The 20,918-nt window shown below is 27.6% G+C and overlaps 1 protein-coding gene across 2 annotated transcripts in view; it reads right to left on the bottom strand.

Moving 5' to 3' along the window:
* Positions 1–20,918, bottom strand: part of LOC107453880 (neurensin-2) — a 39,620-nt gene that overhangs the window by 5,455 nt on the left and 13,247 nt on the right. Inside the window, exon 2 of one of the 2 annotated variants that reach the window (XM_016070881.4) lies at positions 16,312–16,407. The exons of the other annotated variant lie outside the window; for it this stretch is intronic. Within the exon in view, the coding sequence (XP_015926367.2) occupies positions 16,312–16,380 (69 nt within the window). The 5' untranslated portion in view covers positions 16,381–16,407. The remainder of the gene's footprint in view (positions 1–16,311; positions 16,408–20,918) is intronic. 2 annotated transcript variants of the gene reach the window in all.

The raw sequence follows: 20,918 nt of genomic DNA, 5'->3' as shown, positions 1-20,918 counted from the left end.
TTATATATGTAACATGTTCCAGAAAAAAATGGATTTTACTGTAAAAACTTCCAGATCAAATTATGGAATAAAGTACGGACGCTTTGGGTGTATCATCCGAAAAATCTGTTTTTACCATAAAATATTATACCATAATGTTTATAGTAATATTTATTTAATCAAAATGATTAATTGATTTTATGGTAATTATTATTATAAAAATTATTATGTAATTAAAAATTATTATATATGTAACATGTTCCAGAAAAAAATGGATTTTACTGTAAAAACTTCCAGATCAAATTATGGAATAAAGTACGGACGCTTTGGGTGTATCATCCGAAAAATCTGTTTTTACCATAAAATATTATACCATAATGTTTATAGTAATATTTATTTAATCAAAATGATTAATTGATTTTATGGTAATTATTATTATAAAAATTATTATGTAATTAAAAATTATTATATATGTAACATGTTCCAGAAAAAAATGGATTTTACTGTAAAAAAATACCGGTACCCGGTATTTTTTACCATAGTTTGATCCAGAAAGTTTTACAGTTTACTTGAGTTTTTAATATTCAGAATTTGTCCAAACTTGAAACGAACTTCTTTTAATTTTCTACATTTTGAGTTTTTTGATATTTTCTTCTAAATTTTTAGATGACATCGATATTTTATATGCGAAGGGGTCGAAGAAAGTGAAATGTGCCAACACTCATTTATTTTCATTATTTTAATATACGGAACTATATAAATGATATAACTAATGTAAAGGACACTTTAAAAATACAAAAAAAATTATGACACTTTTCTATGCTTCTAAAACTTAAAATATGTTTAATATGTATAAACATGCTAAACTAAACTAACCATTTTAGTTTTTAACATTTATATCTGGAATTACCATTTTTTTGTAATTACTAGATAGTTTTAATGAGGAATCTACCCTCGCCATCTTGGATTTCAGATAAATTTTTTGATTTGGGTACTCTTGATATTTTTTGTATTTAACAAACTTTAGATTATATAGTACTATTCGGCGGTACAATACCTTTAAAAAAAGGTAAAAAATAAAGAGGTCATTTATTTGATTAGGAAAAATATCGCTTGATAATTTTTAGTGTATCCATGAATTTTTCCTCAAATTTTTAAAGAAGTAAAAATATGCGATTTCTGGTTTGGAGTGAATAGTCTAAATGTACACATTTCTCAGTTTTTAGGTTTTTAAAAATTTTATTTTATTACAGTTTAAGGTAATTAAAACTGATTTGAATGATTCTAAAAAATTCTTACAGCGTTAATTGCCTAAAAACTAAGATATTTATAAAAAAATCTAAAAACCGGCTACTGCGTACAATTAAAATACTTTTTCAAACACTGCTGATTGCAGAATAGTATTGTCATAATTTTGCCAAAGAAAATTAAAAGAGAATATAAAATAACGCGCGTATTTTACATGTATATAGTTTTATTTGAATATGGTAAAATAACAATTTATTTAAATGTTATATTACCATATTCAAATAAAACAGTCAAACAACCTTAAATAAGATGGTATTTAAACTGTTAACTGTGAGAAATACCGTTTATTAACTGCTTTTATCCAATACAGTTAAACAACCAGACTTTTATCTCACCAACTTGGCTCACCTAATGAAGCCAATTAGTTCACTGCAGATGGGTACATATTATACCAACGAAAACTACAATCTCATGACAATCCGCAAAACGGACAATCTCATGACCGTTAGAACTGAAGTTCGTCTTCCTCTGTTGACACCAAAATATTTCCAACAATACATTTCAAAAAACAAGACAACAACAACAAAATATTTCCTTCAACAGTGTACTGCACTTCCCAGCTTATGATCCTGGGCTATTAGAATACGATACTTTCATACGTATATAGCAGAACTATAAAGCAGCTAAATTATTCCCAATGTCCATTTAAATTTCTTGAAGCCATAGTCTTTGTAAATGGTTTAAAAAAACATATAGTTTTGCATTCATGGTTTTTTAACCATACTAGTCGAAAGTGGTTTCAAAATCTTAAAGGTAAAAAAAATTCTTTACCGTCAACTTTGCAGTTAATTGGATAAATAGTCTGCTGTCGGTTATTTTACCATAATTTTAGAATGAAAATTCAAACAGTGTTGTTTATTTGTGTATGTTAAATTAAAATGAATAAAAGCATATTTAGATTTTTCCCTACTTTACTCCACCTTTTTTGACAGTTCAGTTCTGAATGAGAATTTTCGTAAATGTAGGTAAATTTTAATTTTAAAAAAAAACTACATAATTTAAAACCTTCAAAGAGTTAGCGATATTAAACAAATGTAAACGAAATTTATATTTTAACTTTCACTTTAATCTGAATTTTTCTAAATTCAATAACTACAAAAAAAAAGGTATGATAATTTCAAAAACTATATCTAATCCAAGAGCCTTCTTTTTCGTAGTTATAACTTTCTCCAAGCCATTTTTCATTAGTTAAGATTTTTTTTCTTTCTTTTAGATAAACGAAATGAAAAATTCTGTAGTACTATGTAAAGCCCCGTATACTTTTACTTATTAGTTAATTTATTACATTAATGCTTGTTCTTATCGAGGAAGTTAAAATTGAAAAAATCTCCACGTTAATACCCATTACTATGTCATCACTTAAAATCATGCATATAAAAAAGAAAAAAATTATATTATATATTTGTTGTAAAAATGCTTTAAAAGATACGAAAAATTCTTTAGTGAGAACTACTTCCTGCCATCAATTATTCCATAATCTCCCAGAAAATTCCTTAAAGCCCTTTTAGAAGATTTAGTTAAAATCCCTAGAATCCCTAGGAAAAAACTCGTTTTCGAACATCGTGTATATATATATATATATATATATATATATATATATATATATATATATATATATATATATATATATATATATATATATATATATATATATATATATATATATATATACATATATATATATATATATATATATATATATATATATATATATATATATATATATATATATATATATATATATATATATATATATATATATATATATATATATATATATATATATATATATATATATATATATATATATATATATATATATATATATATACGGAGAGAGATTGTATGTATATTAAGAGAGGTCATTGTAGTATATTTATATGTTGCTATTTATTTTAAAATTGGTACTTGTGCTCAAATCTGTTTTAAAGATTGCTCAATTTTAATTTTAAAAGCATATTTGATTTAAATAAATTATTTTTAAAGCTGTATACTCATAATTTGATTTTATGTATTTCTAGATTAATTTATTTTTAGGAATTAGCTTTACATATAGCAGCCTGTTTTAACCTTCATGCTGTAATTTCTTATCTTGAATTTTAAAAAAACGTTCATAAAGTCAGTATTTTGTACTCACTAAAAGAATTTTTTTTAAAAAATCAAAAGATTTTTAAATTTTTATTTAATTTGGAGTAATTTTAGATAAAAAAAAACTAATTTGATAATGTTCTATTATCAAAAAATCAACCATCCAAATAATCTTTAAAAGTTTAAATTTATTTTTCGAAATATATTCTCTTAAAGGCATTAAATATAAAGTATGCATTTAAAAAAATGCATTTCACAAACTTCTTATTAGAGATTACAAAAAATATAGTCTTCTTCTACCAGAAAAACTATTTGATTTCAAGATAATTGAAACTGAAAATGTCTTTTTTTTTAATTAACTCTATTTTTTTTTGTATGTTCAAGTGAAGTTTTAAATTTCAAATTAAGCATTTTTCAATAGAGATTTATATCTGAGAGTGGCTTTGCAAGTGACGTATAGGATTTTAATATTAAATCTATTATTCAGTTTAAATGCATTAAAGTTTAAAAATAGCGCACCCAAAGGGAATGCAGGTTGGCAATTCAGGTTGCCCTTTCGAAAGACTGCAAATTAAGAACTACTGGTGAAGATGATCTGATATTTAATCTTAGTATATTTAATGCAATGAGAATTATTTTTCGAGCGAAAAAAATTTTTTTAATGTGGATTACTTGATGTCTCAGAATAAAATGCTAGAAACTTATTGTTTTGAAAGGCGTGCTAATTTTGACTTGCTCACTAAAAGACATGACATGCTCATCTTAATTACACTTGAGATAAACATGTAGTTCCTGAATTGGAAACAATCCTCCGCAATAATTCTTATAAAACAATTTCACAAACAGAGACCGATCCAACAATGATAAAGTTTACCTATCATTGATATCTGAAGTTGTAACTACCTTTTCAGAAACAGAATAACAGAAACTGCATGTTTTCTGCCTTTAATTCCAAGCATAATGTGTAGTGTGAGGTGGCGTATTTTAATTAGCATAGCTTTTAGAGCAATTGTTTTCAGCATTACGAGCATTATGACGAGTCATCTATCTATCAAAATTTGAACTATCTCTTTTTCTTTCGAAAGAAAACTCAAATTGTAGCACTTCACTTATATTCAGAAAAAAGGAAATATCAGGTTATTCTGACCAGTCGTTATTATTTTTTTTTACAATTTTCTGAAAATAAAACTTTAATTATAATCACCCTATATATCTCAAACTGCATGAAATCGAACTTAAAATCGATTCATTTAAATCTTAACTATTCAAATAAATACCTTTAATCTTACGCATAAAATGCGTCCACATTTGCTTAATAGGTTCTTTCATTCCCTAAATGGACAATTGAAAGAGTAATGCTCCATGTTTAGCATGCAAATCATGATTTGGTGACGTCATAAACAGCTCCAAAACAGTTTTATGCTTTTACTACGTGCTTCATTTTCGAACGAACTACTGCCTTACTTTTTGAGCTTTTCGAACGCTAAGAATATAAACAAATATTGATCGTTCATGAAGTGTTACCCCAACTTCGAAGCACAAGTTGGCATCAAAGTATTTCACTTAAATTTCGAAGGATTCACATTTTTTTAATAAGTTTTTAAACTTTTTCTGTTTTATTTTTGACATGAATTACTTTATTGATGAGGAAAAAAATAATTCATTTCTAAATATTTTTGCAAAATTCATTATAGTTAGCTTAAATGACAAAATAAACATTTCGATCAAACTTTACTAAAAAATATTCAAATAATATAAAAATATTATAGTAATATTACAGTAATATTATAATAATATTATAGTAACATTACAATAATATTATAATAACATTACAATAATATTATAACAACATTACAATAATATTATAATAATATTGTAATCATGTTTAAAGAGTTACTAACAGCGGTAACTCATACATTTCTGAGAGATATCTGTAACATAAAAGAGACTACAACGGTAATGTGATCATAAAATCATTAAATGCAATGCCCCAGAGAAATGTATCGCCCGCTTGCAACAATTGCTCATTAGGTTCTGTTTACAGCTTCATAATATAAGTGAAGTCAGGTGAATAATGAACAAATGATTAATAGATATTTTGATTACATCAAAAGATGCCTTTTCATTAAAATACAATTTTCAAGGTAAATATTCAACTTTTACTATTAATTGTAAATATTTGCATCAAGATTGCATATTTTTTAACAGCGTTTTGGAAATTATTTTCCTTTTTTTTGTTTTAAGAAAATAAAGCATTTATAAAAAGCTATCTAAATCTTAAACTATGCAAAATCGTATAAAGATATTCTTACAATTGCATTACAACAATTTTGTTAAATAGGAATTATATGTTTAAAATTTATTTTGTGTAAGATACTAAAAACTTGACAAAAGCCGGATATCAAAAAAAAATGTAAAACCTGCAATAAGCTGCTAAATACCCTCCTCTCAATAAATGGTAAAAAGTTATACGATCTTACCATTCTGATTTTGGCTAGAGGAAGAAGTGAGGTAAAATTTACGTACTTCTATTAAGACTTATGGGGCCGTTCAAAAAGTATGTACATTCCGAAGGGGGGGGGGGAGAGGATTTGCTATTTTGTACGGTTTTGTACGATGGGGAGGGGGGAGGTATTATACAAAGTATGTACATTATGTGCATACACCAAATTTAAATTTGACTTTTTCCTACACACTCCTTAAATAAATATTTAATTTTATTTAAAACATAATTATTTTAATTTTTATGAAAAAAGAGGGTAGACTAATAAAATGTACATACTCTAAGGGGGGGATAAGACCTTATGTACGGTAATGTACGAAAGAGGGGAGGGGGTTAACATTTCTCCATTTTTTGTGCACGTACTTTTTGAACGGCCCCTATGATGTACTGTTTCGATGTAGTTTTTTATCCTCAATTGGATCATTGGATCAATTTCAAAACAATCATGGTGACAGTTTCAAAGTCATGTGGGTTATGTACAAATAGTACAATTTTGTACTTGTACCTATCTACGCATGCGACATTGATAAACATGTAAGGCGTCATTTCCCATGTATTTTGTACACTTGAATGAGACTAAATGCAAATCAACTGGACGAACAATTCAAAAGTTGAACATATTTTAGAGCATAAAAAGCGCTACTTTTAGATAGTTTTTGCTTTCACTGTTCACATTACTATCTAGTGGCTATCTGGATGACTTACTATTAAAAGGGTACACTGTGAAAAGTTCCAAATCAAATTTTAAGGAGCAAAATATCTGATATATACCGTAATATTTACAGTAAAATCACTAAATCATAATTAAAAAATGGTGGCTGGGTGGCGCAGTTGGTTTGTCGTCGGCCTTCTGAGCCCAAGTCTGCGGGTTCGATCCCTGAGCCCGCAGATGCAGAAAATCCTCAGCGACCATGTCGTATGATTATGCGGCATGTAAAAGATCCCTGGAGTACCTTATTGGCTCTTGGCATTTCCGGCGAAATTAAATTCCTAGTGCACTTTAGCATCCAAATAGAGTCTCGGTGCTGCCATCTAGTGTGGCAGAAACTAGACGTCCAAATTAACATGACCAACGGTATCTCACTCATTGTGGTGGTCCTGAAAGAGTGGATACCACCTCTGGAGAACGCACTAGGTCTGCTTATCGGCAAGACCGATTGTGCAGCTCATTGGAAATAAAAAAAATAAAAATAAAAATTTAAAAAAAATTAAAAAATTCTGTGAAAATTGCAGTATGAAATTTTACGGATGCTACCCCCAGTATGTCAGTTATGCTTAACGTAATTTGTATTTTTACAGTGTATTAAACAGTTTGTCCCAGGCTTAAACTGTTTTTTTATGGAAGCCCGCGGATGATATTGAAAGAAACTACTTTTGAATCTAACTAGGATATCTAACTAGGTTGCATCAATAATAGAATGTTTGATACGTGTTGTAAAATTTAAATAAATTGATAACAAAAACATTTCTTCTTGATTTTAATGCGTTTTTTAAAACTGTCCCCAAAACTAGCTTAATAAGAAGACAACATTTAAACAAAATAAATACGTTTGCTGTTGTTACATTATTTTTGCAGTCGCATGGGAAAATGAAATTTGACTACCAAAAGAGTTAAAAGAAAATTTGACATTAGTTTCAATTCAGCCATAATGCATGTTACACGACAACGGCGTGGGTGGTGTGTGGAGCAACATTTTATGAAACAAGAAATGCAGTTATTAAGCTTATTTTAATATTTTAAACCTGTTAATGTAAAGAGCACTATCACTAACATCTCCATACTTATTGTGCGACATTTTATTAAACAAAAAATGAAGTTATTGAACTTATTTTAAATTTGTTGATGGAATGTACTGTAAAAAACACTATTAATAATTCAGTGATAGTTTTTTGCAACGTTTTGTCATACAAAAAATAGAATTATTAAGCTTAGTTTGAACCTGCTAAAGTAAAGAGCACTGTAACTAATATTACAATACTTATTGTGAAACGTTTTATTAAACAAAAAAATTTAGTTATTGAGGCGATTGTAAACCTGTTGATGGAATATACTGTAAATAACACTATTAATAATTCAGTTATATTTTTCATGCAACGCTTTATGAAACAAGAAATGGAATTATTAAACTTTATTGTGAACCTGCTAATGTAAAGAACACTATCACTAATATTGCCTTTCTCATAGTTCAATGTTTTATTTAAAAAAATGAAGTTATTTAGCTTTTTGTGAACTTGTTAATGTAAAAAGCCCTGTAACTAACATTGCAATACTCATTGTGAAACCTTTTATTAAACAAAAAAGAAGTTGTTGAGCTTATTGTATGCCTGTTGATGGAAAATACTGCAGAAAAACCTATCAATAATTTATTGATACTTTTTGCGCAATGTTTTATGAAACAAAAAATGAAGTTATTAAGCTTTTTGTGAACCTGTTTATGCAAAGAACACATCACTAATATTGCAAAACTTATTGGCCAGCATTTTATGAAACAAAAAATGAAGTTATTAAGTTTATTGTAAACCTGTTGATGCAATATACTCCAAAAAAGAACCTATCAATGATTGAGAGATACTTTTTGAGTTATTAGACCTGATAATTGAATATACTGCAAAGAAAAATATCAATAATATTTATTCTTCAGGAACCCAGATCAAATTATTTTTGTTTTAAGCCTTCTGTTATTATTTTTGTTTCAAAACTTTTATTTTGTTTAATAAAAATAAAATTATCTATAAGAATGACAAACTTATAATTTAAGCTTATGTGACGGATGGGTACTGGCACACAGCCATAGATCCTGATGAATAGCAATTATTTATGGGCTTTATTTATAGCAAAAATATGTAAGATAAGGCCAAATGATACATTCGGGATGAAAATCTATCGTTAAAATTAAATAAATGGCTTCGTAGCTTTGTTTAAAAGAATGATATATGATTTCATGTATTTAAAGATAACCCCTATACAAGAAATATATTTCTTTACTCTAAACCTTGACGTTGCTTTAGGCGCTTTTAACTGGTCAAAGCTATAAGGAATATCCATAACGATAAAATAACAACCATTGGCAGCAACGGAGTATAATGCAGTTTGAGAACAATATTATAGACCAAATATTTCAGCTGGAATGAAGCCACCTGTTGATGAACATCGTAACAAGTTTTTGAGTTTCACAGAAATTATAAGCTTATTTCCGAAGCAGAAAGTTGCAATCTTTGCATATCTATTTCCTTGTTTTTTTTTCTTTTGATATCACAAGTGAAGGAAAATTAATTAAGAGGTTCATATCAATCATCAATATGGAAGTTTAGTTTATTTATATAGTTATAGTTAGAATGGATGCAACAAAAGTTAAAACAATCAAGTAAACTACTATTAAATAAAAAAATATATAAGTTTAATGAATATTACGCATTTGCTGAGTTAATTTGTTATGCCGGTAATAGGCTATATTTTTACCTCCTTCGTTTTTAAAAGCATCACATATTATTAAGTACATTAGACTGAATATGAAGTTTTGCATTTAAGAATAATTACGTATTAGGTCAAGCTGCTAATACATAGTAAATGAGATTGTTTAATCTACTCTTAACTAAAATATATATATAAATACCGCTAACATCACGAATTACTGTCCGTTGAATCTCTCATTTACCCTTAATCGCCTTAAGGAATTAATAATGGAATCGCCTTAAGATCGAATTCTATTGCATCCAATGAAACAGAATTGTGATGAATACGAATAGACCACGTTCTTTGACTTTTTGACTTCTTAGATTCGTTTTACACACTACGCAGTCAGTTAAAAAAGACATATTATTAGTTAGACATATTATTAGACATATTATTAGGCATATTATTATAAATTTTCAACTAACTGTTAACCGATTTCGTTCTAGTTTTGTGTTTAAAATTGAGTAAGCATTTTTCAAATATTAATTAAAAAAAATCGTAACAAATAATAAATAATTGTTGAACATTATTTTTTTACATGAATTTATCTTTGGATAAGTGAATAGTATGCATAAAGTTTTTAATTTTCTTTCAATTGCTCAAGAAATAGTGAAAACATTTAACTAATAGTAAAGGGTTTCATTTTTCGACGGTTTACTAACTGTACTTTTTGGCATTATTTTCATAAATTTTAAATTGAATTTTTGTCACAATTTATGTATTATTTCAAACTAATTTTTTGAATCAAATAACTCTATTTCAAATATACATTATAATAACGGGGTTTTTTTTAAAAAAAAAAAAAAAAAAGCTATAAAATCTATCTGATTCTTCAACTTTTCTTATAATAATTCTGTTAAAGATGATTAAAATCTAATTGTAAATTATAAAACAATATACTATATACATACAAAAAGCTTTAAACTTTCTTAAACATTTTGTTTAAGCCATAGAGCAAAAATTATAGAGATTTCGAAATTCAACTTTCATTTTCAATGAAATTATCATTTCAAAATTATGCAAACAAATTGTTCAAGATCATTCTTATCTTTAAAAATAAATATTGAGTAGTTTAAAGGAAAATATATTCTAGGTTAGTGGAACAGAAAAATTAAATGCTTTAAAGTTTCGGATTGGAATACACCAGCAATAGCAAAAACAAATAATAATTTATTGATATAAAAGTATGCGTAATTTGGAGTATTTATTTCAAAACATTTATGCCTCACATAAACTGAAAATAAGTCGCAAAGGACAATTCTAATGTAATGAAGAAAATATTTTTTTAAGTGTTATTGTAGCCTTTTTAATGGAAAATTTCAATACTACGCTTAAAAAATAAATATTAATATTAAAAAAATTTCAAGTCTAAGCATTTCACATATTATTATAAATTTCAAAATAAAATTTTCAAAGTAGTTTGGTGTTGTAGTTATACTGAAAGTTAACAATTATTTAAAAGTCCTAAACTGAAGTTTCGAGCATAACAGAGAAGTTTTCCTAACACACTGTTAGAATTTTCCTTCTAAAATTATGATAAAATTACCGTCAGCAGTCTGCCCATCCAATTAACTGTAAAGTTTACGGTAAAGTACATTTTTTTACCTTTACGGTTTTGAAACCATTTACAACTAGTACGGCTAAAAAAAAAACATGAATATAAAATTATGCAGTTTTTTAACCAATTTCAACGATCACTGTTTCAAAACCGTAAAAAGGAAATTTAACTGGACATTCAGGGCTGCCAACTACTACGCTTTTTTGTAAAATATTTTATTGGGTGGCGGACAATTAAAAACTAAAACTTACAGAATTTTTGGCTATTTCGCAACTATTTTAGAAGCTTCACCATGAGAAGGATGGAAAGCTTATATAAAGTGGCATTTTATATAAGCTTTCAAATCATTTACATGTAGAGGTGTGAAAAGTAACTTTAAATCAAATTTATAGGAGAAAGAATAAAGCATAAACTTAGCTACCACAGAAAGAATATTCCATAAGGCGAACAGAACCTACTCCATAAGGCGAGGTCCACAGAACCTATTCCATAAGGCGTGGAAAGTTAGCATGTCTGGATATTGAAGCTAGGCTTTTCGTTTGGTAATGGACATTGGATATAGGTTGTGGTTAGGAAATATTATAGAGTCAACTCTGGAAATCGAACCCCGGTCTATCGTCACGAAATTAACAGATCAGTCATCTCGGCTATAGTATGTACCCAGCTGCAAGGAGCTAAATGGCTGCATTAGGTGGGCCTAGTCGGTCCGATAAAATTCTGGTCGTTTAACCGTATTTGGTGAAAGCAGTAAATAAACGGTTTTTCTCACAGTTAACAGTTTAAATAGAATCTTACTTATGGTTATTTGACTATTTAGTTCGAAAATGGTAAAATGACAAGCAACAGTGCTATGTAATAGAATTTTTTTGAAACCTAGTCAGACATTGTATATCAGTCTATATTTTTGCTCTTTATTCTCTTACCATTTTCATGCTTCATTCTCTAATCCTTAAAAAGGAATAATCTTGTTACCTAACAGAGTAGTTGACACCTGCGACTATTCAAGCGTTTTGGCAGTCTTCACACTCTTCTTCGCGTTTTCTACTTTATATATTTAGGAACTATTTATTTAAATTTCTGCGTGATAAGATAAGTAAGGTTTTTCACGGAGAGTCTTGTGATTTTTTTTTCTATTTGTTTATTCTATACTTATTTTTACCTTAAAGGAATATGTGAAATAATTAGAAATTCTATCATACGACAAATATATATATATATATACTTTCTTCACTCTTTAATAATAACACTTTCCAACAATTGATTTTTCTTGTATGTAAAAAGTTAATGGAGTATTTTAACTGCTTTTAAACGAAACGATTTATTCGAAACGATTTATTCAATTTATAAAATATTAAAGAAAAAGTCTTTATCAGAATGAAATAAAATAATAACTTTAATTATATTTAATCTATGTAAAAAGGAATTTAGGAAATTTTGGCATTATAAAAAATATTTATTGTTTTTAGGAAATGCATGAATAAAAAGAATTATTATATACTTCACCTAGGCGTTGTACACGATGACAAACGCTCTTTAGGTAAAGTATGAATCACAATAAAAGAAAGAGCACATATTGTTTTTCGCTTTCCTTTTGTTACATTATGTTTTCTTATGTTATGTTATGTTACGTTAATATCTATATTACAGACAACGTCGAAAATGTGGGGAGCGTGAATATTGCCTAGTAATTTTAGGCGATGCATGAATTATGAAAATTATTATAATTTATAAAAGCGTCGTACATGTTCATAAAAAGGTCTCTAGGAAAACTATAAATCAGGAAACAGCATATAGTTTTTTTCGCTCTCCTTTTGCAGCATTATATTTCCTATTTTATGTTTTCTTATGCTTTAATATTTATGTTAAAGACAAAGTAGGAAACGTCAACAATAATGCCTAGTAATTGTAAGTAATGTATGAATTATGAAAGTTATTATACTTTGGCCAAGCTTCTTATACGATGACAAAAGTTCTTTTTGTAAAGTATGAATCACAGGAAAAGAAAGAATTCTTTTTTTTTCGTCTTTCTTTTGTCATTATGTTTCCTTATTTCATGTTATATTACCTTTTGTTCATATTTACATTACAGACAATGTAGGAAATTGTCGGAATATACTCAGTAATATTAGGCGATGCATGAATTTACCTACACGTTGTACATGATGACAAAAGGTCTCTCGGAAAAGTATAAATCACAGGAAAAGAAACAACACTAAATTTTTTTCCGTTTTCTTTTTGTTTTATTATATTTCCTTATGTTCTTTTTCTACATTAATATCTATATTACAGACAATGTAGGAAGTTTTGGCATAGTAATAAATGCTTAATAATTTCAGGCGATGTATGAAATATGAGAATTATTATACTTTACTCAAGATTTTCCTACAATGACAAAAGCTCTTTAAGTTAATTATGAGTCACAAGAAAGGAAAGAATTTTTATTTTTTTCTTTTTTTTTTTACTTTCCTTTTGTCATTATGTTTTCTGGAGTTACACTCTTTTTTTATGTTAATATTTATATTACAGACAATGTAGGAAAAGTCACCATGGTAAAAAATGCTTAATTGTTTTAGACGACAATTCTGAGAATTATTATAATTTATCTAAGTGTTGTACATGATGACCAAATTTGTTTAGCTACAGTATGAATCCTAAGAAAAGAAGCGGCAGATAATATTTATCAGTTTGTTTACGTTACGTTATATTTTTTATGTCATATAATGTTTTCTTACGTTAACATCTGTCTTACAGATAAAATATGAACTATCCGTATAGTTGAAAATACTTAGTACCTTTTAGTTTACTGATGTATGAACTATGAGAATTATTATATAACTTCCTTCGTTTAAAAAAAATTACTTAGTTGACTACCAAAAAAATTTATGTTTTATTTTTTCAATAAATCGATTTTAATGAAACTCAAATTTTGCTTTAACCAGCTTGTTCGGTTATTATTAATAATATCTGGTTAATAAAATCATCATTGTGGAAAATAATTCCAATGGCTCATACATCACTGCCAGGCTATTATTCAGTCATTATTATGCATGTATGAATTACTAAACTTTTATGCTCGTCTTAATAAAGGAAAAAAATAAATATTAACCTTCTTGTTGCACCAAGAAATTTCTTTCAACTAAACTTAATACATCGTAATACTACTAATTATTGTTATGAAATAATCCTATTTCATACCATTATTTTCTTACTTGCGTTATTATTAACATACTTACATTATTATTAGCATACTTACATTATTATTAACATACTTACATTATTATTAACATACTTACATTATTATTAACATACTTACATTATTATTGACATACAGTAATAACGATGGGTGTTTCGAGAGAATATAAATAAACAAATGGAAATTAGTCTCAAGAATAAATTTTTTATAACATCATGGTAAAATTATTTTTAAAGTATTATAATTTAAAAAAATGAATTAATTATTAAACTGATTTCATAACAGTCCTTCTACTACAGCAAAATAAACCAATTAATGCTGTTTTATGCACTCAAAACTACGAAGAGGCATGATTCGAGTTTGCCACTTCTAGTTTTAAAAATTCTGAAGTATCTTTAAATTCTTTTATAATATCGCTAATGTACTTATCGGACTACCCTGATGTACAAGATACCCCCCCCCCGCCCCCATTCTCATGGATCGTTAGAGATCTGAGAGAGACCATTCTCGCCCTTTATTTTCGGATCGATATCTGCTCTTAGAGATTTTTTTTTTGTTGTTGTTCTTGTTGAAGTCTTTAACCGTTAAGTAAAATAATTAATTAGACGTATCTTATAACTGCGTAGAATATTGTTTTTAAACTTAAATTTAAAAGCTTGCTGAACACAAAAAAGTTTTCAAGTCAATGTGCAGATATAGAAAAGTTCTCCAGTCAATGTGCTGAGAATGGAGAGATGAACACGAGAAGTTTTGAAGTCAATGTTCAAATATTTCCTTTTGGAACCTTTCTTTTTAGTCAACGGTTATGCTTTAATTGAAAAGATGTTTGTTGCAATTGGTGGTACCATTTCAATAATCAAAAAAAGAAAACCACATGGACAGAAATATTTCATATTTACGTGGTATGTAATTAAACTCTTGTTGGGGTTGGTTAGATTATATTATTAAACATAAAATTACCTTGAGCTATCGCATTCTAAAAGCCCATATTCATATAAATAACATCAAAATTTTACCTAATAATACCTGTCATACTTTTATATCTTTACAAAATGATAAAATTATAAATATTAGCATTTTTACGAATTATAAATACTCTTAAAATTAGCATTTGAGAGCAGTTATTTTGCTTTCAAAATGATTAGGATTTTCAGTTCAATTTTTTTTAACTTGAAAATTGTTAGAATACAATAAAAATATTTTTATCAAAATATATAATAACTTAGCCAAATTTTAACCAAATATACAATAAAAAATAATACTCGAAATCAACGGTGATGGCAGTCAACGATGACTGGTCTAGGACCTCAAAACTGTAACTTACATTGTCAATAAAATGTTTATTTGTAGTCCCCTGGATTAACAATCAATGTAAGGATGGTATGTTTTTTTTCCGTTTCGTGTTTTGGGTTGAGTTGTTGTTGTAAAATAGCATAATTCATCATTATTGTAAACACTTAACCATTTTTTACTGTAGTGCTTAATTTAAATTCAGTTAATGAATTTTTTCAAAAGTATATGCATAAAGACCAGTGAAAACGTATACGGACTCGTTAAGTTTTGACTTAATTTTCTTAATATCTACACGGAGAAAAATTTTTTGGTAAAACCACTGTAAAATATGGTAGTGACATTTCTGGTAAAAAAAAAATCATAATTCTTCTTAATAAAATCAAACTATACTGTATTTAAACCATTCATTTGCTAATTTTCCGTTCGTATGGTGACAGTTTTATATTTATATTTATATGGTAACGGTTTTTTGGAAACTTTTTCAAAATTAAATTTTTGTTTCAATACGCTTAGTAACAATACAGAACTTAAAAGTATATGTAACCAAATAAATGGTTTTTATGCCATGCTCAATAGTATCATAATAAAATTACCGAATTTCCCCACCACATTTACCAAGTTTTAACACTTATTATAAAACCATGTTTAATTATTAAATTCACCAAAATCGGTATCAAAGCTCTTCGGTAAAAATTACCGATCCGTTTGGTATTTCCATAGAGACAAACACATGGTAAATGTTACCATATTCCGGTATTTTTGTCCATATTTTTTCCCTCCCAGTGTACCCCTGAAGCGTTCTTTTATTTTAATTCAAGTTATTAGGTTTATTATATTTCTAAACTGCTCTATGTTATTAACTTTATTTAAACTATTAAGTTTATTATATTTTGCAGCTGTTCTTTATTAAAGAATTTTAAGTCGAGATTTCTTACCTTTTCTGACAAGGACGCCTTTTGATCTTCAGTTCCTAATAGAGAAAAATTTTCATCTTTTGCCTGCATACCAATCAAAGACAATTTTTAACACTTCTAGAACATAAGATATAAGAGTATTAAAATAATTTACATACACACAGATTTTTCTTAAAAAAATATTTTTAGTTTCATAAAACTATTGACGAAATATTTTAGAAAAATGTATCATTATAAGATTGCGAAAATCACACGAATATAATATTTAATCTCCTGAGACCCAGCATTCGATATAGTGAACAACACTTGGTATAATTGTATCACTTTAAAAAACTTTCAAGATTTCTTTCCTGTTTGTATTCCTTTACAAAGTAATTGTCTATATAAAAATACAATTGGTTTACTTTCATTGGTTGGAATTTTTTTATTGCAATGAAAAGTAAGAAATTGTTTTATGGAACTTCTCCAGTTTTATGGCATATAAATATCTTATTATTTGAGTCTAATAGACTACGTTGTTCCATCATTAAAATATGGAGAGATACATAATAAAATTATCCTACAACATTAAAAAACTGCTAAAATTTAAAATGTTTATTCTTATGTAATAATTTTAAAAAAACAATTAAATTTAAAGTTATTGTAATTTTCTTTTTTAAAAAATATTTTATTGCACTCAAGGTTATTTACGTCGCACTAGAGCTGCACAATGGGCTGTCGGGAAACATAATTGATGATGATCCGAAGACATGCCATCACAATTTTGATCCTCTGCAGAAGGGATGGCTCCTCTGCTTTTATAGCTCGACTTGCTAGAGAAGTCACGCTGTTTAGCGCAAAGAGTTTAGCGAGGACCGATATCGCGCAACCTCGGTCCCTTCGCAGGCTGATCAAAATAGTCACCCACCCGCTTACTGAACACAGCCAGTGGTTCTTGACTTCGGTGTTCTACTGGGAACCACCTTCTTACGATCAGTCTACTGCGAGATGCTCTTACAGAGTTTAATTTCTTTTAAATTATATATTTCTAAAAAATAAATTTTTACCATTATTTAAAATCTGGGTCTCAGAAGAAAATAGTTTCAAAAGTTAAAATAACTTTTTTTTTCGTATAAAAAACTCAGGGTGTGTCTAGTTCCCAATTTTTGCAACACTTTTTACTACCTTATCTCAAATTATACTAGTACTGTTAAAATGACCAACTTTTCTTTATAAAATTATCAAATATTATCCTATTTACTACAAAATGGAATGATAATAAAATTGTATTTTACAATTTATTTTGCCAAAAATAATTACCAAAGCGCTACGGTAAGAATTACTGCAATTAGTGTTCATATAGTATGGTAAACTTTATCATATTACGGAAATTTTGACCATACTTTTTTTCCTCGGTGTGCTATTCATTAAGCTTTATTATTATCATTAATAATAATAATATTTTCCTTCTTCGTAAAAATTTATTTGATGTTTCTTGTATCATATTTGCAGTTAAAAAATATTTTATTAAGTCTTATACCTTATGAAATATTTGATTATATGTACTTATTTGCAAAGAAATAAATAGATTATAATCAAAGAATAAAGAATATTCGTAATACACAATATAAATTTTTGTATTAATTTGGTAGAGACTTTCAAAAGGCAAAATCGACGCAATAAGGCATTTCGTTTTTATTGAAAATAATCCCCCAATAAATCCTATTGAATATGCAAATTACAAAAAGTGCTTTATTTATAATTTTCATGAATTCGTGGGATAAGCCCATATAAACTTTGTAAGATTTTTGCTTAAATAAATAAATAATATCTACTCAAATCTACAGTCATTTTAAAGGAAATACAAATTCTTTAGTAATTTACACTTAAAAATGAATTTTAATATGAAATATTTAACATTCTAATGCGAGTAGTAATTTATGATCTTTCGCAAAAAGTACATTCTTATTTCTGTGTACTTTATAGGGTTTTATTACTTTTAAAAACTTACTTGTTTTCACAGTTAGACTAATGTTTTTTAATAATATATTTTTTATATCATTGACTAACTAAAGAAATAAATGAGGGAATAGTAATAAAGTGATTCCCTCTCTTTCATTTAATCAAGTGCATAAAAGAAAAAATGATGAAAACTCGCACAGAGCCGATATATATTTTCATTATTATGCATTTATCCGCAGACAGAAATGTGGCAGATGCGTCTTAAGGGTGAGTGTATTATTTGTCGACACACTTATTCGGTTAATTTGTTCTAGCCATTATTAATGGCACTGCGTAAATTTATGCCTTTCTGTTTTCCTTTCCAGAAAAATCCATCGAATTAAGAAAATATCCATAAGTTTTCTTCTTTTTCGAAGCTTTTTTGCCAAGAAAAGAAAACTCCACAGTTTGCAGTCCCTTAAACTCAGAAAAATACATTAGTTTTAGTTTATATCTGCGATTTTGCTGATTAAAATTTTCTGAACTTTAAAAAGGACAAATAGCTTTAATATTTAAACAGATTTTCAGTTATAAAAAAAAATGCCTATTTAGCGAAGTTTTCCTACATATATGAAAATAATTCTCAACTTTTGTTTATTTTTATGAGTTTAAATGACACTGTGAAAAATTGGCTTACTACACTGATAACAAAATTATGGTAAAATTTACTATACTATGGTAAAAAAGATTTAAACATTTCTGGCAAAAGTTTTTGTTGTTGTAGTTCATTTACATCTCACTAAAGCTGCACAATGGGCTATTGGTGACGGTCTGGGCAACATCCCTGAGGATGATCAGAAGACATGCCATCACAATTTTGATCCTCTGCAGAGGGGATCTCGTGCAAAAGAAAAATTAAACCAAAATATACGATATTTAAACCATTCACCATTTTTTACCAAATTTTACCGTTTTTTCATGGTTACAGTTTAACGGAAATTCTGGTTTGCAAAATCATAGTTCTTTTTACCACGCATGTAGTAAAAATATGTCTTAAAAGTAAATTTAACCAAATAAATTGTTTTTAGGTCATACGCTAAAGTATCAAAACTAGAATTGATTTTATCCTTTAATTGGAAGTTATAACCTTTTGATGTGTACGCCAAATAGAATGATAATAATATGTTTACTCTTCGATGGTTTCTAGTAATGATTTATTGAAGCCGCTGATAGGAGTTTGATGACGGTTTAATAATTTTCTTCCTAATATTTTTCTCAATTATAACAAGAGAAAAAGAGACATGAATGGCAGCTTCAAATATTTAATTAAGGAATTTTATAGATGCTGAACTGAAATGCATTAATATATAGTGTCTGTTTTATTCATATTTTACGAGGGTCGTGGTGTTTATTTACTTATTTATAAACCTAGGTCTTAAATCTTTTCAATTTGAAAAACAGTTAATACAAGTTTAGGAAATACAGCAAGAATATACATCCATTATTTAGCAGAAATCAACTCTACTACATTAATGCTTCAGAATGGTTAATGGAACGGCGATATTGCACAGCGAGAAAGTTCCCTAAGATAATTGTAAGTAAAACAATCATATACTGTCTTCTCTGTAAATTTGCACGAGATGCATCTTAACCAAATTTATTCATTTATTAATCCGCATCCAGTTGTTTATGAATAATTTTAACTCGCTACCTCTATTTTAAATAGCGTTTGGTAGAAAGACGAGATTGCTCGTTTAAGAAGACCCCTGTAACTCATATAATTTTTAAAAAACAATAGTATTTCAAGTATTTATTTATTTATAGTTGCACATATATACTCAGGCTTGTTTGCACATTTCAAAGTACGACTTATTTCAAGTCCTAGTCAAGTTGAAGAACAGGATAGCTCAGATTAAAGAAGGACATTACACAAATGCATCCGACGTAATGTGGAGGTCGTGGGTTTAAATCCGTGTATTTATCTCAGTGATACCCTTCTTTATCTAGTGCTATCTGCTCTTCAACTTGGCAATCGTGCATATAAGCTGAACTTTGCAAATAATACACAAGCGTGCATATGCATGTATGACAATAAATAAATAAATATAAATAACTAAATGCTTTCAGGGTTGTATTGGGATTCGAATTCGCTACCTCCACGCCTCCATTTTACGATGTTTGGACAGCCTGAGGCGTAACATTTAAGTTAATCATTCATTTCAGCCTTGGTCAGGCTTTGTATTATTGCACATACTTTATAGTTTTACATGTTGTTAGATATTACCTTATAGCTTACATAGAAAAAAACTAACAGACCAAAAAAAAAAGTTAAATATTGTTTACCAAATAAAATAGATACTTTAGAACAATTTTTCATCCTAAAATCGAAATTTTCATCCATAAAATTAAAACTAGAAAAAATTTCGAGAAATCTGAAAGTTTTATAAAAAAAATCATTTCCTCTGAAATTGTATTCTTTTTCTCATTTCAAAGCAGCATAAAATACAAAGCATAGCAAAAATTTCTAATATTTTTTTGAAAGCAAATATTAACAATTATTTAATTAATTTGAAAATTATGCTAAATTCAGAAAAAAAAATATGAAAATTTTTGTAAAAGAAAATATGGATAAAGAGGTTTCCTATAGTTTTAAATTAATGAAAACCAGCTTCAAGGAAGGATTGTTGAAACTTAGAAGGGCGACAAAT

Source organism: Parasteatoda tepidariorum, chromosome 1 (genome assembly GCF_982258835.1).
Source record: "Parasteatoda tepidariorum strain Cologne lab strain chromosome 1, Ptep-v5.0, whole genome shotgun sequence".
In the NCBI taxonomy this organism is placed as follows: Eukaryota; Metazoa; Arthropoda; class Arachnida; order Araneae; family Theridiidae; genus Parasteatoda; species Parasteatoda tepidariorum.
This window is presented reverse-complemented; position numbering and strand designations above follow the sequence as displayed.